Genomic DNA, 25,045 nt, shown 5'->3' with positions numbered 1-25,045 from the left:
ATATACATAATACACACACACATATGTATTATATATATATGTTAGTAATCCGAATGCATTGCAGCTGTCTTCCTGGTTTCTGCCTTGTCTTTTCACCCTTTATGACATCTTGTCATTTCTAATTGTGAGATACTCATTTTATTTATACCCTTATCTGTGAGAATTCTTTGAAATTTGGGCTGGACTCTTTCAGACAGGATTTACACTTGCTTTTGCCTGAAGCCTGGAGATCACTTCAAATTCATGATCACCCTGGGATCACTTTAAATTCAACCCGTAAGGTTTTTTTCAGATTCAACCTTGGAGGTTTTTTTTCTCCCAGTCCAAGAATTTGGACTGCACATACCAGAGAGGAAGGACTTGTGTTTTTAATTCTCAGGGGAGGATGGTTTTCATCCATCCAGCACCAAGATCAAGACAGACAAGTTGCCTTGCTGCTTCCTTACGCACAATGGGTTTATTCCTCACTCATTTGCACAGCGAACTCAGCCCCCTGGAGCCCCAGCTTTAACAGGAGACTAAATCTAGCCTCTCTATGCCTGGCAGTCCCTGGGCTTGATCTGCAGTTCCCCGGGCTCATCAGAGCAGAAGGCCACGGCCTCAGGGTTCTGTAGAAGCCCCCAGAGTAGAGGTGAGTTTTCCCAGAGTTTTTGCTTTTACTTTATTTTTGGCCTGTGTGCGTGGCTTTTTTTTTTTCCCCCTTCTTCACGTCAGTGCAGCAATGATTTAAACATACTTTAAAAATATCTAACCTGGCATTTTAGTTGTTTAATTTGGCAGGTTGATCGGGTGTCTAATCTTCCTACTGCTGGAAAGAGAAGTGGCACTTCTATATGAAAAGCCCTTACAGAAATGCCTGGGCTCAGAGCCACACTTGAAGGAGTTAGTTTGTACTTAATTAAGCTAAAACAACAGGCTGTGAAGTATTCACTGCCCTTTAAGGGCAGTTGATTTGATCGCCACGCATTGTGTAAGTATGAGTGAGCCTGGGGGGAGATGGGGAGGCAGGGGATTCCCTTGGGCCTTACATAGCACCACAACACCTGCCTACCTTCTCAACAGTCAGGAAGAGACCTCTGCTTCCTGCCACAGGTCAGCAAACAGTGGTTGGTTATCATCTACATCAGGTCTGACTAAGCTGCTCTCAGGGCTCAGGTATTTGCCCACACCATGAGGTGGTATGGGGGAAAGGAAGAAGTTTTAGATTGAGCGAGATTTGGCCTAGAATACACTATTTCTGTCTAGAGAAAGCATAGGAAACCTTAGTACTGTTCACGTACTTGTTTCTGTAAAATAACCCTTTGATGTAAATTACGGGCAAATTCTTTGTACGGTTTAAGTATCAACTTGGCAATGCTAGCTATCAAAAATCATGCACCTATAAACCCTTGGCAGTAGGAGGAAAACACTTGGGTTGTCATAAGAGTATCACAAGAAAGTACATGGATGCTTGTATGATTATATATACCAACGACCATGAAGATGGCACAGGACCAGACAGTGTTTATTGCTGTTGTACATAAGGTCTCTATGAGTTGGAGCTGACTGAACAGCGTCTAACAACATTGTTATATAGGGTAGGGAAAGGCCTTTGCACATTTCAAAGATAAAAGTACAAGAGAAAGAATATCCATTGCTACATAACCCTCTCAAATGGCAAGATGGCGGAATACCACAGAGGAAAACCAGTGGCCAGCTCAAAGGGAAATTTGCAGGATGAGGATGTTCACCCCCTTTGAACTCTGAAAGCTCTTTACAGACAAGAAAAGAAAGAAATGAAGACACAAAGAAGCAATTTATAAGATAGAAGTGGCCACAAAGATGCTCAGCCCCTAATCAAAGAGGTCCATTTTTAAATAGCAGTGCCGCTTGCCTACTGATGCTCAGATAGGCATTGATCTGTGGTTGCAAGGCTGTGAGAAAATAGGCACCCCCAGAACCTGATAATTGTGAGGGACGTGGTTTTTGACCCACGAGGACTACTTAAGAATTTCCTCTTTAAATAGTATACAGAGAATTAGATGCTTACATACTTGTATTCGCACATGCTATCCTTGACAGTAGACTCTGTTTCCATCAGAAGGAGATCAAGTATGTCATAGTTGAGCTACAATACATAGGATAAACCCAGGATAGTGCATCTATTAAAAATGACAGGAAGTGAGACAAGATGTCTACCCTTGTGTTAAAAAACGTTAAAGAGTTGATTATGAAATGTGCTTCCAGTAGCTAGCTATAGAGTACTGCTTTGTTTAAACAGAGCATCACTGCCATCCATAGGATCACCCTCTCATGCCCTTTGAAATGCCTAGAACGTACTTGTATGATGTAGGGATTAGAAGGAAAGATTGATGCTGGATGGAACCAGAACCTTGCCCCCAAGAGCAGATCAGCCTGGCTCCTCCAACCCACCAAACTAAGAATTCTCCCTTATTTCATACTAAGAATACGTTTCATACCAAGCGTACAAGCCAGGAAGGGTAGACTGGGAACCCCAACTGCAGATGGGAAGACTGAGGCCCAGAGAAGGGAAGTGAATTAACCTTCATAGCAAGTGTCTGGATCTTTCTGTCTCTGTGTTCCATTCTGCTACCTCCAGCTAGACAAGCGTGAAGTCAGCGGTTTCCCTTATCCTTCCATCATGAGCTGTAAACTCATCTTCCTACCAAAAAAGGAAAAAAAAAAAAAAAAATCGCAAGATAAGCTTTAGATTTGGGGCAAGAGGAAGAGAAACTCTAATTAGCAGTTAATAAACTGAAACCCAGTGCCGTTGAGTTGATTCTGACTCACAGAGACCCTGTAGGACAGAGTAGACCTGCGCCATAGAGTTTCCAAGGAGCACCAGGCAGATTTGAACTGCCGACCCTTTGGTTCATAGCTGTAGCACTTAAGCAGTACGCCACCAGCAGTTAAGAGCTCTCAGTAAGTGCTGGCTGTCAGGTATTATCCTACCTAGGCATTATCATCTGTTAACTCATTTAATCCAACACACCTATGGGAATAGGTATAATCCCCACTTTATAGATGGGGAAACTGAAGCTCAGAGAAGTTCAGTAACTCGCTGGATATTACCCAGCTAGTAAGAGGCAGAGCTGTGGTTGTGACTCAGGAAGCCTGGCTCTGGAGTCCCTGTATTTAACCGGTGCCCTGAAGACACAAGTGAGACAATGGTGGTTCGGTGGTAGAACTCTCTCCTTCCATGCTGGGAGGCCCGGGTTAGACTCCGAGCCAGCATACCTCATGTGCAGACACCACCCAACTCTCAGAGGAGGCTTGTGTGTTATGATGAACGGGTTTCACCAGGGCTTCCAGACTAAGATGAATGAGGATGAAAGGCCTGGCAATATACTTCTGAAATTCAGCCAGCAAAAACCCTACGGATCACAATGGTTCAATCCACAGCTGGTCAATGAGGGCAGTGCAGGATCGGACAGCATTTTGTTCTGTCGTGAATGAGGACTCCGTGAGTCACGGGCCAACTCGATGGCAGCTGACAACAACTGAAGACAGAAAAGATGGAGTAGGCTGGAGCTGGGGGCAGCATTGTGCCAAGGCCACAGGCCTGACTGGAGCTTTTTAGCTCTCTCCGTGGGCTTTTACCCGAGTCCAGAAAGGTGTCTGAAGCCAAGTTCAGGCTTCCCCTTGGACTTTTCCTTGTCCCCAAGGGGCTGACCCTACAATCTCCCTGCCCCCAAAACGTTACCCCTTTCCGGCCTAGAAGATCTGCAGATCAGTTGGGAAAGGTCTTTGCTACCAAGACAGAGATGAAGGCCCATGTCATACATGGCCAAATGGGTCAGCTGCAGACCGGCACTGGTACTGGCCCATCAGGTGGCCATGCCCATGGTAGCAGGCAGGGTCTCAGCCTATGCCAACAGTTCCTGTAGGACTAGTCATTGGAGGCCCAGGTGGGCCAGAGGTGATGGTGGTGAGAAGTCTAGCCAGGAGCCTTCAGTGGTAGGCTGGTAGGCTCAGAGTGGGGACCATGGAGAGCTCTGTCACCTCAGGATTAGTTCCCTTGGCTCTAACCAAAAACCAAACCAAACCCAGTGCTGTGGAGTCAATTCCGACTCATAGCAACCCTATAGGACAGAGTAGAACTGCCCCATAGAGTTTCCAAGGAGTGCCTGGCGGATTTGAACTGCTGATTCTTTGGTTAGCAGCCGTAGCACTTAACCACTACACCACCAGGGTTTCCTCTTGGCTCTAGGTTCCGCTTATCCAGGTGGCAGCTGGGCAGGGTGCTTTGAGGATGACCATTCAGGTCTGTGGTGTGTGTGGGCAGTTGACAAGCCTTCCTGGGCCGTTAGTCCCTGCCAGGTTCTTTGACTGCCATGTTTTTACCCTCCTGTACTTTTGCTCTTCCTGCTTATCGGCCTACTTTCCTTGCTGAGAAGCAGTCTCCCACATTCATTCTTGGGAGACACTTGGCTCCACCCAGGGCCTGGCAGACATTAAGTGTCTATAATAGAGGTCATAATTCTAAGAGACCAGAGCTGACCGCAAGCAAGAGGCAAATTCTAAGACAAAGAATTCTGTTCCTGTTGTCATAAATAAGTACCACACCTGCTTCCAGAAAGTTTGAAACAATAGTTTATTAAGCCCATTCACCCTTTGCTGCCTTCCTGAAGCTTCTGGGCCCGGACCTGGCTCAGGCCCATGAAGATGCCGACCACCAGGACCAGGGCAACAGCCAGCCCCAGAAGGATCACCCAGAGGAATAGCTTGGAGTTGGAGTTTCTGGTGGAGCCTGCCAGAGAGGTGGGATTTGAAGAACCACAGGCTGGACAAGTCCCCTCCAACACACCTGTCCATGCCAGACTTTTGTGACCACCCCAGGGGGAGCTACAGCTGCCTTTCTGCAGATAAGGTGGCCCCCATCTGTCTTTGCTCAGTTCCCCATTGAACATGGTTACCCCATCTCTTGCCCTCACTGGGGCTGGTGCTTCCCCATTTTTTCAGCACACTCCTGGGGGGGCCAGTGCCTGAGGGGACTACACATAAGCCCTCCTACCTGTTGGCCCCAGTGTAGGCTCCTTTCCACTAGAGTCCCGGAAGCCCACCGGCCCTGGAGAACTCGCGATGTCCCGGGGTCTGGCACTGTCGTGGTGACCTGAGAACCGTCGCCGTCCTGCCCAGAGGAGAAGGGTATCTTGGGTCTCCAGTCTTTTGTGCCACTGAAGCCAGGGAGGGGCCTGAAGGAATATGAAAGAACAGAGAACGCCCCCACCGCAGACTCACTGGTGGTCCCAGAGCTACATGGCGTAGAGCAAGTCTCCAGTGCTGAGGGGCGGCAGGCAGAAGCGCTGCAGAAGAAGTAGACCTGGTGGAAGGAGAACATCAAGGAAGGGGCTGGTTCAGCACCACCAGGCAGGAGAGACTACTGCAGGAGTGCAGGACCCAGGACAGGAGCCCAGAACACGCTGCCACCGGCCAAACAGGCATGAACCGAGATGGGCCGAGACTGCAGCCCCATGCTGATGAGGCATAGAGCCATGAGCGTCGTTTCCTAGTTTGGAATCCATGTCTACCTCTTTCCACTTGGTCCAAGTCTGCAGTAGAGGGCCCTGCTGACATGAGCCACTGTGCTCAGAGCCCCAACCTCAGCCTGCTTCTCCACCAAGGCCTCTGGCTGCAGAGCCTCCCCAGGAGGCCTGCATTGCTCCCTTCCACCCTGTGTCTGGTGTGGAAAGGGAAATCTGAGGGGGGTGGGGCTTGGCCAAGCAGCAGGAGAGCAGATGACTGCCGCCCTCTCCTCCTGCCTCCCCAGCGCAGGCACTGAGACCTTGTTTCTGTGCCAGCCAGCCAGGCCTCTGGGCCACAGTGATAGGAAAGGCCATCCAGTGGCTGGGGGAGGAGAGGGGGACAGGTTACCGCTGCTCCCAAAAGCACAATGCCAGGGGCAGCTCCCAAAAGGAGTAGGAGGAGTTGGCCTGAACTAGCACCCAGTAGGCCTGACCAGTGAACGCCCGTTTATTGAGCAGGTTCACATCTCTTGGCTCAGGAAGAGGCACCCTTACAGGAGCCCTGGTGGTACAGTGGTTAAGTGCTTGGCTGCAAACCTAAAGGTTGGTGGTTTGAACCCACCAGGTGCTCCGCGAGACAAAGGTATGGCAGTTTGCTTTCATAAAGATTACAGCCTAGAAACTCTATGGGGCTGTTCTACTTTGTCCTATAGAGTTGCTATGAGTCAGAATCGACTTGACGGCAGTGGGTAAAAAGTGCTAGCTAGCAAGTGAAAGAATTCTACTTCTGATGTAATAATATGCAAAATAATATGCAAGCTACCTAAAAAAAAAAACAACATAGGTCTGTGTATATTAATATGAAAATGAGATATTGTTCAGTAGAACAAATGTACCAAATGGCCTATGGTGCCATTGTATGTTATGTAGAAAGCCTAGATGAATATACCCTGAACTTAGCCACACTTAACCTTATGGAAGAGTTGCTAAGTTCAGAGCATATTTACGTTAAACACATCATTTCTAGAATCAGAAGGAAGGCCACCATGACTGGTGTCCACACTCTTAGCGTTTTCCTTCTTCCTTCCTAAGTTGTTTCCGGGCTGCCTCTGGACTAACACGAGGCCAGGACTCTGCTCATAGCCCCCACTCTGTTTTTACAACAGAAAAAAATAGTTGCCGACGAGTCGATTCCAACTCACAGAGACCCTACATGTGTCAGAGTAGAGCTGTGTGCTCCACGGGGTTTGCAGTGGCTGGTTTTTCTGGAGTAGATTTCCAGACCTTCCTTTCAAGGCACTTCTGGGTGGACTCAAACCTCTGCCCTTTTGGTTAACAGTCAAACAGGCTAAGCATCTGCATGGCTAACCAGGGGCCCTTTGTATAGCACTCAGGAAAATCCAGCCCCATCTGGGAAGCTTTGTCTGCATTCCCTCCTGGGGCATGGAGGGACCCACAAACCAGCTCAACCCCACTTAGCTGAGAAGCTCGGTGCTTCCTTACCGGCCCCCTGAGGGCCCTGTGGGAGCCCTTGTCCAGGAAGGCAAAAGTGGCCACAGTGAAGCGCTGATGGTGAGACAGGAAGGGCAGCATGGCCCCATCCAAGGGCAGCATGGCCCCATCCAAGGCCAGCACTTGGGTTCTGTAGCCATCACCGTCAACAGGACACCTGGAAGGAGAAGAGCCAAGGTGGCCTCCAAGCTGCAGGCAGGCAGGGATGGAGCCCTCCGTTGGCTCAGGCACCCACTGCCCCTCACCCATCTGACAGGATGGGCCACTGAGGCTGCTGGAAGGGCTTGGCGCTGGGTGTGGCCCAGCACTCATGCAGCAGCAGGGCCAGGCCAGGGTCTGTCCTCTGTAGGAGCCGGACCTCCACGTGGACTGGCTCCCGGAGCAGCTTCGAGATGGGGTAGTCCTCCTCCGCATAGTAGGAGCTGAAGGTCTCATCTGCAGGCACAAGGCTTGTGAGTCCCAGCCAGCTGTGTGTCAGGAGGCTGGGGCAGAAAGAGAAAGCTGGGGACTCCGTACCCTTGGCGATCCGAAGCTCAAGCCTCAGGGGCCCAGCCTGAGTCACAGGACCAGGTGGCGGGGGCGGGAAGACGGATGCTTGGACGGGTAGGAAGTCACTGGCATTGAAGATACAGCGGACGTGAAGCCTGAAGGCCAAGTGCGGGACAGCGAGGGAGAAGACACCGAATCAGCGTCCCAGCGAGTTAATGAATCGAGTCCTGACTATGTGGATGTGGCAGTGAATTGTCCAAGGAGGCAGCAGGCACCTGGGTGGTGCACATCGCTGCCAAGCCAGGTGGGGGAACTGGCCTGCTCCTGGTCTCTGTCCACCCTGCCTTCTCAGGTTAGCCCAGTGGTCCTCCTTCACTTTTTTCAAATATCCAAGTCTGCTGGGCCAGGCCCTGTTCTAGGGGCTGAGGTCCAGCAGGATGGAGAGGATGGGCCTGACTCCTTTCTAGGCCTCCCGTGCCTACCCTCAGACGTCTGCCTGTTCTGGTGTTTGAGGCCCTTGGAGCTGGACAGTTGGGCCTGATGGGCCGGCCTGGGAGCTCTGTCCTCTGACAGACCTGAGTTTGAATCTTAGTAGCCATGGGAATAAGTTGTTTATTCTAAGCTTGTTTCCTCATTTGTAGAATGGCAATCACCCCCTCCCTCTGAGGGCTGTGATTCTGCAGACTTTATCGAAGGGCTAAATGAGTTCACAAGATAATGCCCCAGCGTCTTCAGGTCTGCCATTGCGTATGGTATCTTCTTCCCTAGTCTAAGGGCCATGGCCCCCCTCAGCTTACTGGGCCAGATTCCTGTGTGTATGTGGGGGCGGGGGGGTAGGTAGGAGGTGTCCTGCAAGAGTGACCTGACCCCACCCTACTCCATCCACCTTTCTCTCCTATTTCTGAGTGCTCCACCTTTGCCTCTATGGGAGGAAGAGCCCTGGATGGCAGGAAGCCAGGGCTCAAGCCTGGCCTGGGTGCCCTTCGGAAAGACGTCCTATAGATGGAGGCTGAGGCCTGTGTAGTCCTATGGATAGAATTGTGTCCCCCCCAAAAGATATGTTGACGTCCTAAGCCCAGGTACCTGTGAATGTGATGAATGTGACCTTGCTTGAGAATAGGGTCTTTGAAGTGTTATCAATGAACACGAGGTCATATAGGAACAGGATGGGTCCTAATCTATCATCAGTGGTATCCTTATAAAGGAGGAGGGGAGACCCAGAGAGAGAAGAGAGATGGCCACATGAAGGTGCACCTGTAGAACAAGGAACGTCTTGGGCTACCAGAGGCTGGAGGGACAAGAAAGGATCTTCCAGACCTTGGCCGATCCTGACTCCTAGTGACCCTGCAGGACAGCAGAACTGTCCCATAGGTTTTCCTAGGCTGTAATCTTTATGGGAGCAGATTGCCAGGTCTTTTCTCCTGAGGAACAGCTGACAGGTTTGAACCGCTGACTTTTTGGTTAGCAGCTGAGTGCTTAATGAGGGCAGTTCTACTCTGTCACATGGGGTTGCTATGAGCTGAAACGGACTTGACAGCACCCAACAGCAGAGCCTTCAGAGAGAACACAACCCTGCCAACACCCAGTTCAGATTACTGGTCTCCAGAACCCAGAGACAATATATTTGTGGGGTTTTGCTCCGCCAGCCCTGGGAAGGCAGCTCAGTCTGTGTCAGCGACTCTACCTGATCTGAAGCCCTTTCTGCCTCCACTGCTTTCTCCTCTGAGGGGCCTCTTTTCTGCGGCTACAGCCCATTGTCCCTCGCACCGTCCCTCGCACCGTCCCTCGCACCGTCCCTCGCACCGTCCCTCGCACCGTCCCTCGCACCGTCCCTCGCACCGTCCCTCGCACCGTCCCTCGCACCGTCCCTCGCACCGTCCCTCGCACCGTCCCCTCTGTGCTGAATTCTGGCTAGGGGCCCATAGCTCTTAAATCTAAGAACCTAAAGCATGTAATAGGTTGGTCTCCAACCCCCAAAAGCAAATGACTCTTGAACCCTGATGCCAGCCCTGACCCATGGGAAGGGGAGACGGAAACACCTGAGCCTCAGCTTGGTGCCAAGCACAGAATTTTAACAGCCCTTGAATAATATCTACAGGAGCCCTGGTTGCGCAGCGGTTAGGCACTTGGCTGTTAACAAAAAGGTCAGTGGTTTAAACCCATCAGCTGCTGCACGGGGCGGGGGGGAAATGTGGCAGTCTGTTTTTGTAAAGATTACTGCCTTGGAAACTCTATGGGGCAGTTCTACTGTCTATAGGATTCCTGGGAGTCAGAATCGACTAGATGACAGTGGTTTTATTCTAACAGGCTGAAGTCAAGCGACTTGCTTCTGGTCACACGGTGACAGTGGAGACTCAAAGAGTGACAAGTGCAGATTCTCTCAGGGACACCCCCATGGACCCCCTGGGCACCTGGGGTGGGTGGCTACACCACCTGAGTCAGCAGGCCCAGCTGGTACCTTTCAATGAGGGGTTCTTCCCCCAGCTCCTCCCTCCACCCATCCTTGGAGAGCTTTGTCATGGGGTGTCCCTGCTTGATCTGTGGCTGCATAACCTCCGAGATCAGGAGGTGGCCACTGCTTATCCTCTTCCTGTGGCCTGGAAGGAGCTGCTTTCATTTGCTCTGAGCTTAGTTCTTGGAGGCGTAAAGGCAGGGCTCTTGAGGGCTCCAGCCCCCTCAGGTACTGCTACCAGCTTCCATCTGAGCCTTAGGTGCCATGCAGGGCAAGACCTCACTGAGCCCTCACGTCAGCCCGACAAAGGGGCATTGCCCCTCCCTGCCTACTAGCTGAGGGGAGTCCCTGGGTGGTACAAATGGTTAAGCATTTGACTACTAACTGAAAGGTTGGCATTTCAGACATACCCAGAGGCACCTCAGAAGAAATGCCTGACAATCTGCTTTCAAAAGGTCAGAGCCTTGAAAATCCTATTGGAACACAGTTCTACTTTGCACTTGTGGAGTTGCCATGAGTCAGAATCAACTGGAAAAGCAACTTTTTTTTTTTTTAGTAGTTGAGGAAGTGGAGGCTGGAAGAAGTGGTTTGTCTAAGACCACACAGCCAGGTAATGGAGCCTTGATCTGAACCCAGCCGACTCTAAAGCCTGGTCTAAGCCATTCATCTTGTGCTCCCTCTCACCCAAGCCGACAGCCCAGCCTGTTCAAAGAGGGCACCCCCTCACCGGAAGGTGCTGTCCCACGTGATGGAACCTCGGGGTCCCATTTGGACATCAATGTTAGACACCAGCTGGTTCTCATAGATGAGCTGGTTGCCAACCACCTATAGGAGAAGACAGCTGGGTGAGGCCCTCTCAGGTGTGGTACTGGGTACCAACCTCCGTTGTTGCTCCTACCTGGACTGTGGTGCCACAGCGAGTGAGAGGGAACTGGAAGACCACGAAAGCATCTGTCTTCTGGGCTGGGGGGCAGCTGGTGGGGGCATAGGCCAGGTGGATATTGGCCAGTGTAATTCTGTGTGACAAGGCTGTTTCTTGGGATACCACCAGGACGAGGTGGCCGTCTCTGAAGCACTGGATGGTAGCTGGGACAAAGGCAAATCAAAGAGGCAAATCAGGGCCATAGGGCTTAGTGTGAGTCCAGCACGGACACGGGGATGGACTGGATAGTTATCAGTACGTAAGCATCAGCCCAGGCTTTTGTTGGGAGACCTGGAGCCTTGCCCTGCTCCCCACCTATGCCAGCGTGAGCTTGAGCAAGTCCTCTTTGGACTCAGTTTCTCTCATCCATGGAAGAAAGGGGCCAAGCTATGCTCTAAAATTAGGGTCATCATATAAATTTATCATCTAAGCCAGGATGTTCCAGGTCTAAAACCAGAAAAACCAAGCCAGTTGCCATCAAGTCGATTCCAACTCACAGCCACCCCATGTGTGTCAGAGTAGAGCTGTGCTCCACTGGGTTTTCAGTGGCTGACTTTTCGGAAGTAGATGGTCAAGCCTTTCTTCTGAGGTGCCTCTGGGTGGACTTGAACCACCAACCTTACAGTTAGCAGCCAAGCATTTAAGCATTTGTGCCACCCAAGGACTCCAAAACTAGTTGCCGTTGGGTTGATTCTGGCTCACGGTGACCCTATGTGTTTCAGAGTAGAACTGTGCTCCATAGAGTTTTCAATGGTTGTGAGCTTTTGGAAAAAAATCTCCAGGGCTTTCTTCCAAGGCGCCTCTGGGGGGATTTGAACCACCAACTTTTTAGTTAGTAGCTGAGTTCTTGGCCGTTTGAAGTGAGTGATCTTAATAATTCTCTGGGACAATTGTTATGAGGCAAGCTGGGACGTGTGGTCATCCCATCTAAAGGTCTCTTCCTGCAGCCCGTCCCAGGAGCCAGGCTCTCCTAGGAGTAGGATATTAAGCTAGGAGTAGGATATTAAGCTGAGTGTCAGCCAGTTGGGGCAAGAAGCAGCTCTCCTACTGCTTCAGGCTCCAGAACACCGGGACCATGGATGACTGTACCTGTGTTGCCATAGTAACACGGAACCTCTCTGGTATTGTCATAGCAGCAGCCAGCTTGCTGACAGGCTTCCTTTGAATTTCTTCTCACCATGCAGGGGATGTGCCCAGCGGCCACCCTGCACTGCTCCTGGGTCAGATGGGTACCTAGGATTGGGACAGGGTGGTGAGGACCTGAGAAGGAGCCACACGGAGCTGCAGACTTCCAGGGAGATGAGAAAGTGTCCTCTCAGAGCCCAGTAAAGGGTAAAGGGCTGCAGGAAGCCCGAGGCTCTAGACTCAGAGGGTCTGGACACCCAGAGAAGCCCCACACACCTGTGTAAGCTGGCTTGTCGACATCCCCATGTTTCAGGGTGCTCCGCTGGGGTTGAGCCAGGGTAGGGACCACAGGTCCAGGTCCCAAGGATGTTGAGGCAGGGGCCAGATGGATGGAGCTGTGATCTGGGTACAGTGGACTGGGAAAGGCGTGGCTGGAGTCAGGGGAGGGGTGGCCAGAGGTAGGGTGAGGGGGAAGAGTGTAAGGAGTGGAAAGTGAAGACATGGTAGGTAGCACCAGGTGGGAGTCCGGAGTCCAGGAGCTGTCAGGCTTGGGACAAACCAAAGTGGCATCTTGTGCTGCGTCAACACGGCCATTGGGCAGCAGAGCTTCTACAATTACCTTCAGATAGGAACGTCCGCCCTGTAGGTGAGAGGCAGGCCAGGTGAGGCCACCACTCAGCATCCCAGGCAGAGGTGAGGCCAATGACAGCCAAGGTGGAAGTATCCATGCGCAGCACTGAGTCTTCCTCACCCACCAACTCACTGAGTGACCTTGGGCTTGATTTTTCACTGCTCTATGAGGGGCCTTCCCAGCCGAACGCTACATTAGGCCAAACTCGCTCCCAGCCTTGGGTTCTCCGAGACCAAGGAGCAATCCCTACCTTCTCCAGCACGTGGCAGCCTTTGTAATCAGCAGAGAAGACCACGGGCCCCTGGGGTTTGGAGGTGATCCAGTGGTAGCAGATGGAACAGTTGTTCACGTCAAACTGGTTTCCAAATTCATCTGGGGTGGAGGAGAGGGAGGTCAGAGTGGCTGAGGGGTGAAGCCAGGTACTGTTAGGGTCTGGTGAGAAAAACCCCCACTCGGGAGGCACAAGACCTGGGTTCCAGCCTTAGCTTCACTACCATCTTGCTGAGTGTCCTTGGGCAAGCCCTTTCCCCTCTCTGGTCTCAGTTTCCAAGTCTGTAAGGTGATGATTGGCTTCAGCTGGTCTAAGGGTCTTTCTAGCTAAGATGCCCTGTTGACACCACATAGCAGTCCCCACAGGAAGGGCTCTCCCAGGGCAGGGAAATGGTGAAGTTGAGAAAGGATAAACTGGGCCTCAGGCACTGGGCTGGGTGTTTTTGCTTCAGGTCTTTTAAGCTCAGTTATCTACATTCTATGGACAATGAGGCAGCTGGGGCTCAGAGGGTGAGTGAGGTTTCTCAGGTGCTCACCATGAGGGCAGAATGAGGATTTGAACCCAGGGTCTTGTAGAAAGGGCTGAGCCTGTTTGCAGGTTTACTGGCTATTGCAGTCACTTGGGAGGGTGTTCACTACCCTGTCAGCCCAGAGTAATCAGGGCTTCCTCTGGGTGTGAGGCTCACCCCATACACCCCTGTGCAGTCCACAAGGCAAGGCTGGGTCATCTCCCATTTGACGGATGAGGAAACAGAGGCTCAGAGAGGTCTGATCAGTTGCCCAAGATTACACAGGTTAGAACCTGCAAGTTCAAATCCATTCCAAACACATGCCCCCTTTTTGCCATGCTGAAGCCTGGTGTGCTGGGCCTGCAGCAGCCTGGGCATCAGCTAGGAGGGGCAGAAATGCAGACCCTTGGCCCTGACTGTGGTGTCCCCCAAAGAATAGATATATTGAAGTCCTATCCCGGTACCTGTGAACATGACCTTGTTGTGAAATAGGATCTTTGGAGATGTTAACAGTTAACACGAGGCCGTACTGGAGTAGGGTGGGTGCTAGTCCAATCTGAGTAGAGAGATGCAGAGAGACAGAGGGAGGGTAGACGTGTCTTCACACGCCAAGGAATGCCTAGGGCTGCCAGAAGCTGGGAGAGACAAGAAAGCCTCGTCCCCCAGAGACTAGAGAGGCACAGCCCTGCTGACATCCAGAATCCACACTACTGGTCTCTGGAGCTGAGTGAGCAAACGTTTCTGTTGTGTAAATCCACCCAGTTTGGGGTATTTTTTTACAGTAGCCCTAGGGAACTAATACATTGTCCCAGACCTACCTGGTGCGGTACGACAAGTCGATTCTGACTCACAGTGACCCACAGGACAGAGCAGCCCTGCCCCATGGGGTTTCCAAGGCTGTAATCTTTGTGGAAGCAGACCGCCACATCTTTCTCCTGCAGAGCGGCTGGTGGGTTCTAACAGCTGACCCTTAGGTTAGCAGCTGAGCACTTAACCGTTGCACCACCAGGGCTCCTTGTTGATTCAGAACAACTGAATCAGAACTTGCATTTCAACAAGGTCACCAGGTGATTGCCATGCACAGTGATGTTGGAGAAGTGCCACCCTGGTGACCAGGGAAATGAAGGCTGGCATGTTGCCTTCCTCTCTCCTCCTTCCCCTCCTCCTCCCTAGCCGTGCTGGTGGGACAGACACCCCCAGGCTCCAGGGAAGCTTTCTGCTTTTCTTCTCCTGCTCTAGGGGAGGTCCCTGGCTCCCCAGTGCAGCCTGAGGTCTAGGGGGGTAGGGCAGGGACTCGGCCAGTGGGCACTCACCCACCACCTTGAAGCGGACCACCCGGCCTGGCCCGGGAAACACCAGCAGCTGCATGCCCTGGACCCCGCAGTCATAGCTGTGCTGCAGGCCTGGGAGGCCAGGCTCAGGCTGTGGCCGCTGGCTCAGCCCAGGCCCCAGAGTAGCCACCACCAGCAACAACAGGACCACACAGCAACCCCAGGCCATGGCTAGGACCCCTGCCCCCAGGCACTGTACTAGGAAGGCGAGGCCTTATAGGTGGAGGTGGCAGGTGGGAGCCTCTGGGAGCAGAAGGAGCCCACCTGGGGGGTGCCCACCTGGCCACCAGGGGCTGTGGTGAAACTCCTACCCTGAAAGCAGGGGAAGGCCCCCTTCCAGGCTGGGGCCCTGAGAGGCTGGTTGGAAACCTGTGCTTAGCCCTTCACCCCTGCTTCCTGCCTCACAGCTGGGGGCTGGGAGCAGCCTGGATGCCTGCTCAGCAGGAGTGGTTCTGCCTGGGGAGGGGGGAGGAGGAACTTTCTGGCAAAGGTGGACTGAGACTGCAGGTGGGTTGTAGGACAGGATAGATAGCTGGAGGGTGGCCGTCTCCGAGACCCCTGACCATTCCCTTCCTGCCTGGTCATGTCCTCATGGTCCTGCCTTCACATCTGGGCCTTGGGGACCCGGAGCTGCAGGGGCAGTGGTGTGGCCAGCAGGCCCTCTTACTTCACTCCCCACTCAGGCAGGGCTTTGGGGGCTGGCAGAATGAGACCACGGAGTCCCTGCCCCTGCTCACAGCCAGTGGCGAAGACAGGTGAGTAAGCAGACTAGACCCCCTCATTGGGCTTGCCTCACAATTACGTGAGAGAACACGACACTGGCGTTACTCATGAAGGAGGCCCTGCCTGGCGTGAACAGTTAAGTGCTCAACTACTAGCTGAAAGGATGGCAGTTTGAACCCACCTGGAGGCACCTCGGAAGAAGGGCCTGGTGATCTGCTTCTGAAAGGTCACAGCTGTGAAAACACTATGGACCAGTTCTACTCTGCACACATGGGGTCACCTCGAGTTGGAGTCCACTTGAGAGGAACTGATAACCACAACAACACTAATAAAAATAACCTGAATGAACAATGAAGTGTAATGTGGTCTACTGGGTGGGATCCTGGAACAGACATTAGCTAAAAGCTAAGACCATCTGAATAAAGCCCAGAGTTCAGTTGACAATAATTGTATCGGCATCGGTTCATGAGCTGTAACAAATGTACCCGACTCACGGAAGGTGTTCATGGTAGGGGAAATTGGATGTGGGGGATATGTGAACTCTCTGCACTATTCTCAATTTGTCTGCAAATCTACAACTGTTCTAACAAACAAAATTAAAAAAAAAAAAAAAAAGATGAGGCCCCCTCCTCACACACACAGCTGTGCTCACCAGGTGCCAGGCACAGTGCCAGGGGTCTTGCTTGTATTAATTAGCTTGTTCACCCACACAGCCATGCTCTGAGGCAGGGACCCTCATGATCCCCACTTTATAGCACTGATTCATGTAAGTGGCTGGCCCAGAGGACCTGGCAGAGAGCCAAGCTCAGCCAGTGCTAGTATCCAGCAGTTACTGTCAGTCATAGCAGCAGGGAGAGCATATGGCTTGATATCCAAGGGTCTGGTTCTACTCTAACCTCTACTATTTTCTAGCTGTGACCTGGGACACATCTTTTATTTTGCTGAACTTCAAGTTTCCCATTTGTAACATAGGGATGGTATTGCTTACCTTGCAGGGTTGATGGGAAGACATAAATGTAAGAGATAAATGATGTGTGTAATAAATTACACTTGGCCATAATTTAGCGCTTGGTAATGATTAACGGTCGCTGTGACTGGAACTGATGGGGAAAGTGTGGTGGGACAGACACTCGGGAACAGCATGGGGAGAAGTATCTACCCCAGCACTGGAGATGGCAGTTGGGAGTGGTATGGCAGGAAAAAAAAAAAGAAGTGCCACGGAGGCAGCTCCAACTTGTGGCAACCCCATGTGTGTCAGAGTAGAACTGAGCTCCATAGGAGATTCTTTTTTTTTTATAACTTTTATTGTGCTTTAAGTGAAAGTTTACAAATCAAGTCAGTCTCTCACACAAAAACTTATATACACCTTGCTACATACTCCCAATTACTCTCCCCCTAATGAGACAGCCCACTCTCTCCCTCCACTCTCTCTTTCCGTGTCCATTTCGCCAGCTTCTAACCCCCTCTACCCTCTCAGCTCCCCTCCAAGCAGGAGATGCCAACGTAGTCTCAGGTGTCCACCTGATCCAAGAAGCTCACTCCTCACCAGCATCTCTCTCCAACCCATCGTCCAGTCCACTCCCTGTCTGAACAGTTGGCTTTGGGAATGGTTCCTGTTCTGGGCCAACAGAGGGTCTGAGGGCCATGACCACCGGGGTCCTTCCAGTCTCAGTCAGACCATTAAGTCTGGTCTTTTTATGAGAATTTGGGGTCTGCATCCCACTGCTCTCTGGCTCCCTCAGGAGCTCTCTGTCGTGTTCCCTGTTCGGGCAGTCACTGGTTATAGCCGGGCACCATCTAGTTCTTCCGGTCTCAGGCTGATGTAGTCTCTGGTTCATGTGGCCCTTTCTGTCTGTAGGAGATTCTTAATGTCTGATTTTTCGGAATTATATCACCAGGCCTTTCCTCCAACATGCCTTTGGGTAAACTTGAACCTCCAACATTTTGGTTAACAGTCAAATTTGTTAACTGTTTGCACCACCCAAGGATTCCATATTGGACTGAGGCAGAAGGAATTTGGGGAAAGCAGGGATGGAGGGCTGGAGGGGAGACAGCCATTCTTAGTAGCAGAGTAGAGAGAGGTACAGTAAATGGTGGACTTCAAGCTGGCTAGAGGTTTGCAAGAGACAGAAGAGCTGGGCTGGGCTGGGGAAGAGCTGGGACTGGAGGCAGGAAGGGGCTAGTGAAGTGTACTTTTACTGAGGGACAATGGGAATATTTTTCATTTTGAAATAATTTCAGACTCACTGAAAATAATTTCCGTATATTCTTCCCTCCATTTTCCCAAATGTTAGTTGTTAACCTTTATTTACCTTTGCCTTCTCTATGTATGTATGTATGTGTGTGTGTGTATCCACACATACACTGGTGGTTTGATTCCCGGCCAGTGCACCTCATGTGCGGCTAGCACCCATCTGTCAGTGGAGGCTTTTGCGTGTTGCTATGATGCAGAACAGCTTTCAGCGAAGCTTCCAGACTAAGACAAACTAGGAAGACAGACCTGGTGATCTAATTCCAAAAATCAGCCAATGAAAACACTATGTATCACAATGGTTGGATCTGCAACCCATCATGGGGATGGCACAGAACTGGGCAGCATTTAGGTTGGTTGTACAGGGGGCCTCCATGACTTGGCAGCTGAAAATAACAACCTATATACACATACACACACAGTGTTTTTCTATATCACCCACGAGTTGGTTGCATTCATGATTCCCCTCTATCTGTGAATATTTGTGCATACTTTTTAAAGAGCACGTAACCACAGTGAAGCTATCAAAATCAGGGGACCAACATTCATATTATGCTACTGTCTAATCTACAGACCTTATTCAGTATTGACCAATTATCCTAATCATGACTTTAATAGTAAAAGAGAACAGTTCTTTTCCTGGTCTGGGATCCAATCCAGGATCAGGTATTTGCCGAGTGTCTTTAGCCCCCTCCAATCTGGGACAAGAGCTTTCAGTTGGAGGTTCAAACCTACCCAGCAGCTCTGCAGGAAAAATACTGGGTGATCTGCTCCCATAAAGATTACAGCCTAGAAAACTTTATGGGGCAGTTCTACTCTGTCACATAGGGTCTCTATGTGAGCCAAAATCAACTTGATGGCACCTAACAACAACCACCACCACTGGGGACAGCTCCTCTGTCTGTCCTTCATGCCTGTGACAGTGTTGAGGTGTACAGCCCAGTTATTTTGCAGAATGGTGCTCCCTTTGGGTTTGCCTGGTGCATCTTCATGATTAGATTCAGATTGCGAAGATTGACAGGCCGCTCCTGAAATGATGCTGTGTCCTTTTTAGTGCATCCTTTGAGGACACAGCTGGCACTGGTTTGTCCTATTACTGGTGATGCAACTTTGATCACTTGCTTAAGATGGTGTCTTAGTTATCTACTGGTGCTACAACAGAGATACCACAAGTGGGCAGCTTTAAGAAACAAATTTATTCTTCCACAGCCTAGAGGCTAGAAGTCCAAATTCAGGGTGCCAGCTCCAGGGGAAGGCTTTCTGTCTCCGTTGGCTCATCAATCTTCCCCTGGCCTAGGGGTTTCTCAGCACAGGGACCCCAGGTCCAAAGGAAATGATCTGCTCCCAGAGCTTCTTTCTTGATGGCATGAGGTCCCTCTCCTCTCACTTTTCTCTTTTATATCTCAAAAGAGATTGACTCAAGATACAACCTAATCCTGTAGATTGAGTCCTGCCTCATTAACATCATAATCTGTTGCTTTTGAGTTGATTCTGACTCCTAGAGACTCTATAGGACAAAGTAGAACTGTCCCATAGGGTTTCCAAGTAGTGACAGGTAGATTTGAACTGCTGATCTTTTGGTTAGCGGCCGTAGCTCTTAACCACTGTGATACCAGGGGTTAGGATTTACAACACATAGGTAATTACATCAGATCACAAAATGGGGGGACAACCACACAATACTGGGAATCATGGCCTAGCTAACTTGACACATATTTTTGGGGGACACAATTCAAACCATAACAGATGGTGTCTGCCAGGTTTCCCCACTGTAAAGTTACTATGTTTCCCCCTGTAATTAACCAGTATCTTGTGGGAAAATACTTGGAGACTATGTAATTATCTTGTTCCTAATCAAACATTTACCCTGTAGTGGGATGGTTGCCAACTGGTAGTTCTCTAACTCCATCATTCCTTCCACATTTATTAGTTGGAGTTCTTTTTTTTGTAGTGAGAGCTTTCCCACATTGTGAGGGTTAACTGGCATATTCCCAGGCTTGAGCCCAGTCCAGGGCCTGGCTTGCCTGCGCTGGCTTCTTGCCTTCCTTCCTAATGGAAAGCTATCAGTCCCCAAGGTGGTGCCCACTGCAGGCATACACAGAGCCGGAGAGAATTGGACCAGGCTGTAGGTAACAGTGGATCCAGAAAGTGTTGCTGTGAGGAATTGGGGGCCTCCGGGGTCCAACACTGGAGATTCATTCTGTTCAGCAAACATTTATGGGGCCTCCTGCTCTGCTTTGCTGATGGGGAATTAAAACAGGAATAGTCTCTGTCCTCATGAGAGTGGGGAGCAGTTGTGTGAAAAAGTTGTCAAGGAGGGCAAGGGTGGCAGTATGTAAAGTGAGGTAAAGATGTGGGAGGCAAGGCTCTGAACCAGTTCGTTCTACTCTAGATATTCTGAATCAGAAGCTACATTTTAACATGATCCCCAGGTGATTCTTTTGTGTAATACATTTTGAGGCCCACTGCTCTTCTGGTGGTTCTTGGAATTGGTTCCTAACCAGCAGCAGTAGCATCGCCTGAGAACTTGTTAGAAGTGCAAATTCTTAGCAGGGGTTCAAACGTGAAGGAACTGGTTTGAAACTCTGGTGGAAGAGAGGGACCAGCAAAGGCTTCCCAGGGGAGTTGGCCCCTGGCTAGAGTTTTGAAGGGTAAATAGGAGTTCACTAGGAGTCCAAGGGAGGAAATGCTATTCCCAGTATAAGCAAGGGCACAGAAACAGCCTGGTGAGTACAGGGTGTGGGGAGGCAGTAATAAAAACTTGGCTGATGACAGGCTGTGGGTAGGGAGTAGCAGAAATGAAGGTGGAGACCCAGGTGGAGCCAGATCGCTGAGGGCCTTATTGGCCATGTGAGGAGCTGGGCCTCCTCCCGTGGGTGATGATGGCTCCAGTCAGCAAAAGCCAGCCCTCCCACGAGACGTCACGTGGGGCCCTGGCACCCCTCCCCTCTCCTGTGTGTGGGCAACTGAGGGCCTCCTGAGTAAGGGGCTGGAGGATTCCAGGGCAGCCTCACCCACTCCCTGCCATGCATCTCACTTCCTCTCTGGCTGTCTTCTTTGAAGAGGTCATAAAGGAACATGAAAAACCTGCTCCCTAAGGCAGGGCCAGGGGGAAAAGCCCATCTGGGCTGGGACCCATGGCTCAGGAAGACGTGGCCTGTTCCCTCAACTGTGCTGGTGTCTGTCAAACACAGTGATGCCATCATATCCTCTGAAGGCGCCGGCAGGATGAGCAAACCAGCTCCTGGCAAGTCGATGTCAACTCATGGTGACCCCATGTATGTCAGAGTAGAACTGTGCTCCACAGGCTTTTTAGTAGCTGGTTTTTTGGAAGTAGATTGCCAGGCCTTTCCTCTGCAGGATGAGTAAGGAAAGGGGAAAGGAAAAGGCATCCCAGGCCGCAGCCACAGCATGTGCAAAGGCACTGAGGCGGGTGAAGATGGTGAGTGGATGAGGTAGCCATGGCCATAGAGAGGTGGGTGTAGGCACTGGCAGAGGCGGGGCTGGATCGGCAGGGGCCTTGAATGCCGCAGCTAGGCGTCTGGATAGCTCTTGTAGGTGGCAGAGACACAGCGGAGTTCTGTGTGCGAGGAAGTGACAGGCTCAGCTTTGTCTCCTGTGGCAGTGCATAGGACCGATGCAGACATGGCCCCACTTCAGCTCTTTCTGGCTATCATACCATGTTCCAAGCCATGGAGGAGGCTGTGCTTCAGAGACACGGGCCTGTGCCCTGGGGGTGGCTGTGTTTTGCCCCAAGTCTCATGGGTCAGAATGTGGTGTTGAGTTATTGGGCTGGGCAAAGCATGGCTGGGGCTGAAGATCTGCCCCCCTCTTCCCCGCCCGCCCAGGTACTGCTGTTCAGAGAACCAAGGCTGAAGTGAAACTTTTGTGGTCACCCAGCCCCTCCCACCTTGAACCCCTGCCCACCCCCAACCCCTCATCTGTAAGGAGGCCCTGGCAGCTGGGACAAAGCCATCCTCCCTTTTCTCTGCTCCTCAATTCCAGCTGGCAAGGCCTGGCCCCAGGGACTTCCTCAGCTTAGCACCATCGCAGAGGATGACAACAACAGAGGTAACAGTAGCAGCGGGTCCTCCTGTGTCCCACCCTGCAGGCTCTGAGCCAAGTACTTTGTGTGTCGTCTGCTTTAATCCTCACAGCAGAGATGAGGACACAGGCTTGGAGGCAGGGGCACCTGGCGAGGCCCCTCAGCTGCAAGCCCTGCTGCCACCTCACAGCTGTGTCTTGCTCCGAGCACGCCAGCCTCCAGGGCCCTGGGGTCTCCTTCCACCCCACCCTTACACTGTGGTCACTGGACCAGCAGCATCAGCAGCCCCAGAACCTGTCAAAAATGCAAGTTCCCAGGCTCCACCCAGACCAGGTGGATCAGACACCCCGGGGGCAGCTCCAGCAATCTGGGTTTTCATCAGTCCTCCAGGTGATTCTGATGTGTGTTTAGGTTGAGAATTGCTGGGCTATGCGCTTCTTAAAAAAAAAAAAAAGTTGCCACTGAGTCGATTTCTATTTACAGTAATGCTATAGGACAGAGTAGAACTTCCCCATAGGGTTTCCAAGTAGCAGCTGGTGGATTCAAACTGCTGACCTTTTGGTTAGCGCTTCCAAAGGCCCCGTTGCCCTCGTCTGGACTGCCAACTCCCAGCGCAGGGCCTGACACCTCAGAGGCTTCCACCTTCCTAGATTCAATCTGGGTAGGTGCTATGAATTGAATTGTGTTCCCCCCTACCCCTGCCACCCACCATATGTGTGTTGGAATCCTGACCCCTATACCTGTAGACAGAATCCTATTTGGAAATAGAGATTTGTTTGCTATGTTAATGATGCTGAAGTAGAGAAAACATATTTTCTTTAGTGTTTTAGTATTGAAGTAGAGAGAATTATTTTCTAATGTTTTAGTATAACTGTATAAGCTAGTCTTTAAAACGTAATTACTTGCTCTGGAATCTGTCCCACGATTGTTCCTTTAAAGAAAAATAACCCAGTGCCGTCGGTAATCAATTTTTAGTTGCTGATTAAACTATGTTCCTTTTTTTTTTCTCTCCCAAGGAAAAAAATACACAAAACTGAGGTAGCTGAACAAAGCTTAGATCCATCTTGTGACAGAAACCAGGATGGCATGAGGAGACTCGCAGGACTTCAATAATAGATCACTTTATCATCATGTCTACCTCAAAGAAAAACCAACGTTTCTGAAAACCTCTAAACCCTGACTTTCCCCCTGTAAAAACCCTCCAATTAGTCCTCTAGGTTTAGACAGAATTTGAGAGAAATTTAACCCTCTCTGTCTCTTGAATACGGATATTCAATAAAGCCCTCTTACTGCTTACCTCCTCCTGTCTCAGTACTGGCTTTGCGGTAGGTGGCACGAATCCACAATTTGCGGTAACATTGCCACTCATTGAAGGGTGAGTCCTAAATCTAATCACTTCTGAGTATGGAAATCCTGGTGGTGTAGTGGTTAAATGCTACGGCTGCTAACCTGAGTATGAAAAGAGCGCATTCAAACACAGAAGCAAACACATACAAGCCAAGGAACCAAGGAACATTTGGGGCAACTGACAAGGAAAAAGTCAACTTGGCAGACACCCTGACTGGACTTTAGCCTCCAGAGCGGTAAGAAGATAAATTTCTGTTCTTTAAAGCCAACCACTTGTGGGATTTGTGTTACATGGTAGAGCTAGGAAACTAAGACACCACTAGGTAACTAGATACATGTCTTCTGGCTGGACGAAGACTCCTGTCCTCTGCTCCCAGTGAGCCAGCCCTCACCCAGGGCCCGCCACTGCTCCTGTCCATTCATGAGGCTCTTCTTCTTGGGGTGCCCAGGGCTGGCTCTTGGCTCCTGAAATTTCAGGGGAAGAGGCACAGGGCCAGCAACTTCCTGCTGCTGGGATCCTCCACCCTGGAGGCTCTGAGACATGGGCTCTCGGAGTATGTGCTGGGAGCGCAGCCAAGCCCCTATGAAAACAAACAGCACTGCAGACTTCTCTGGAAAATGCCTTGGGGCCCTGCTTGTCTGAAGTATATTTTTTGATTCCTTTTGTTAACTTTTCACACACTATCCTCAGGGAAAGGGTTGGGAGAGGAGCCATGACAGTGATTACAGGTCAGGAAACGAGGCCTGGGAAGGGTCAGAGGAATGAGGGTTTCACCAGGCTGGCCATGAGAAGTTGTGCAGAAGGCTAACTGCACAATCCAGTCGAAGGTGTGCTCTGTCTGCTCAGCCCCACACCGGATGTACTGATGCAGATCTGTCTACAGGGGGTCGTTGTTGGGCACCATTGAGTTGATTTCAACTCATAATGACCCCATGTGACAGAGTAGAACAGACTCATCGGGTTTTCTAGGCTGTAATCTTTATAGAAGCAGATTGCCAAGTCTTTCTCCTGTGAAGCACCTCAGTGGGGTCAAACCCCCAGCCTTTCAGTTAACGGTCAAGCCCGTTGCACCACCAAGGCTCCTTTATATTGGGGTTGAGGCTGTGCAGAAGGGATACTTTTTAAGAATTCATATTTTACTCTGTGAAGTTATTTGCCCCAGGTCCCATAGCTAGGGAGCAGCAGTGCCAGATTCACATGCTGGCAGTTGGCACCTGTGTCCCTGGGCTTAACCACTGTACTACACTGCCTGCATGGTCTTAGAAGACATCCATGTGTCAGCTCGGTGGGATGTGGTGTGGTGGAGGGGGCTGGGGATTGTCTTAGTATCCAAGTGCTGCTATAACAGAAATACCACAAGTGGGTGGCTTTAACAGAAATTTGTTTTCTCACAGTTTAGAAGGCTGGAAGTCTGATTTCAGGGCACTGGCTCTAGGGGAAGGCTCTTTCCCTATGTCCACTCTGGGGGAAGGTCCTTGTCTCTATTCTTCGGTTTCTTGCTGATCATGTGGCAGGTATCTTTCCCTCCCTTTGTGTTTTACTTGATTGCTTAATCTGCTCTTTTATATCTCAAAAGAGGTTGACTCAGGACACACCCTATATTGGTACTGCCTCATTAACATCACAAAGAAAACCCATTCCCAAATGAGGTTATAAACACAGGTATGTTTTTGTCGTTAGTTGCCATCAGGTTGGTTTTCACTCCTAGGGCCAAATGAAACACTGCCTGGTCCTATGCCATCCTTAGACTTGTTGCTATGTTTGAGACCATTGTTGCAGCCACTGTGTCAACCCATCTTGTTGAGGACCTTCCTCTTTTTCGATGGCCATCTACTTTACCGAGGATGATGTCTTTCTCCAGGAACTCGTCCCTCCTGATAACATGTCCAAAGTATGTGAGACCAAGTCTTGTCATCTTCCCTTCTAAGGAGCATTCTGGGTGTACTTCCAACACAGATTTGTTCGTTCTTCT

At 50.7% G+C, this 25,045-nt stretch overlaps 1 protein-coding gene and 1 long non-coding RNA gene across 2 annotated transcripts; one reads left to right on the top strand and one right to left on the bottom strand.

Moving 5' to 3' along the window:
• Positions 1–4,607: 4,607 nt before the first annotated feature.
• Positions 4,608–14,875, bottom strand: ZP1 (zona pellucida glycoprotein 1). The gene is made up of 12 exons (XM_049891844.1): positions 14,689–14,875; positions 12,847–12,968; positions 12,242–12,605; positions 11,930–12,073; positions 10,817–11,004; positions 10,646–10,743; positions 7,494–7,621; positions 7,223–7,412; positions 6,969–7,134; positions 5,242–5,323; positions 5,015–5,131; positions 4,608–4,750 (listed from the first exon to the last, which is right to left on the bottom strand). The coding sequence occupies exons 1-12, from the start codon at positions 14,873–14,875 to the stop codon at positions 4,608–4,610; spliced, it is 1,929 nt and encodes a 642-aa protein (XP_049747801.1).
• Positions 14,876–20,822: 5,947 nt separating this feature from the next.
• LOC126079009 (uncharacterized) lies at positions 20,823–23,000 on the top strand. Its single transcript, XR_007518182.1, has 3 exons — positions 20,823–20,958; positions 21,686–21,751; positions 22,742–23,000. It is a non-coding gene; the product is annotated as an uncharacterized LOC126079009 (long non-coding RNA).
• The last annotated feature ends 2,045 nt before the right edge of the window (positions 23,001–25,045 follow it).

Source organism: Elephas maximus, chromosome 7, assembly GCF_024166365.1.
Source record: "Elephas maximus indicus isolate mEleMax1 chromosome 7, mEleMax1 primary haplotype, whole genome shotgun sequence".
Classification (NCBI taxonomy): Eukaryota; Metazoa; Chordata; class Mammalia; order Proboscidea; family Elephantidae; genus Elephas; species Elephas maximus.
This window is presented reverse-complemented; position numbering and strand designations above follow the sequence as displayed.

Bases quoted from the DNA above. Each gene is read 5' to 3' on its own strand.
- ZP1 (XM_049891844.1), bottom strand. From the start codon at position 14,875: ATGGCCTGGGGTTGCTGTGTGGTCCTGTTGTTGCTGGTGGTGGCTACT. The intron at 11,005-11,929 runs GTACAGTCATCC...CCTTTGTCCCAG, and splicing joins GTGTTACTATGGCAACACAG to CTACCATCCAGTGCTTCAGA. The intron at 7,135-7,222 runs GTGAGGGGCAGT...TTCTCCTTCCAG, and splicing joins TGGCCCATCCTGTCAGATGG to GTGTCCTGTTGACGGTGATG.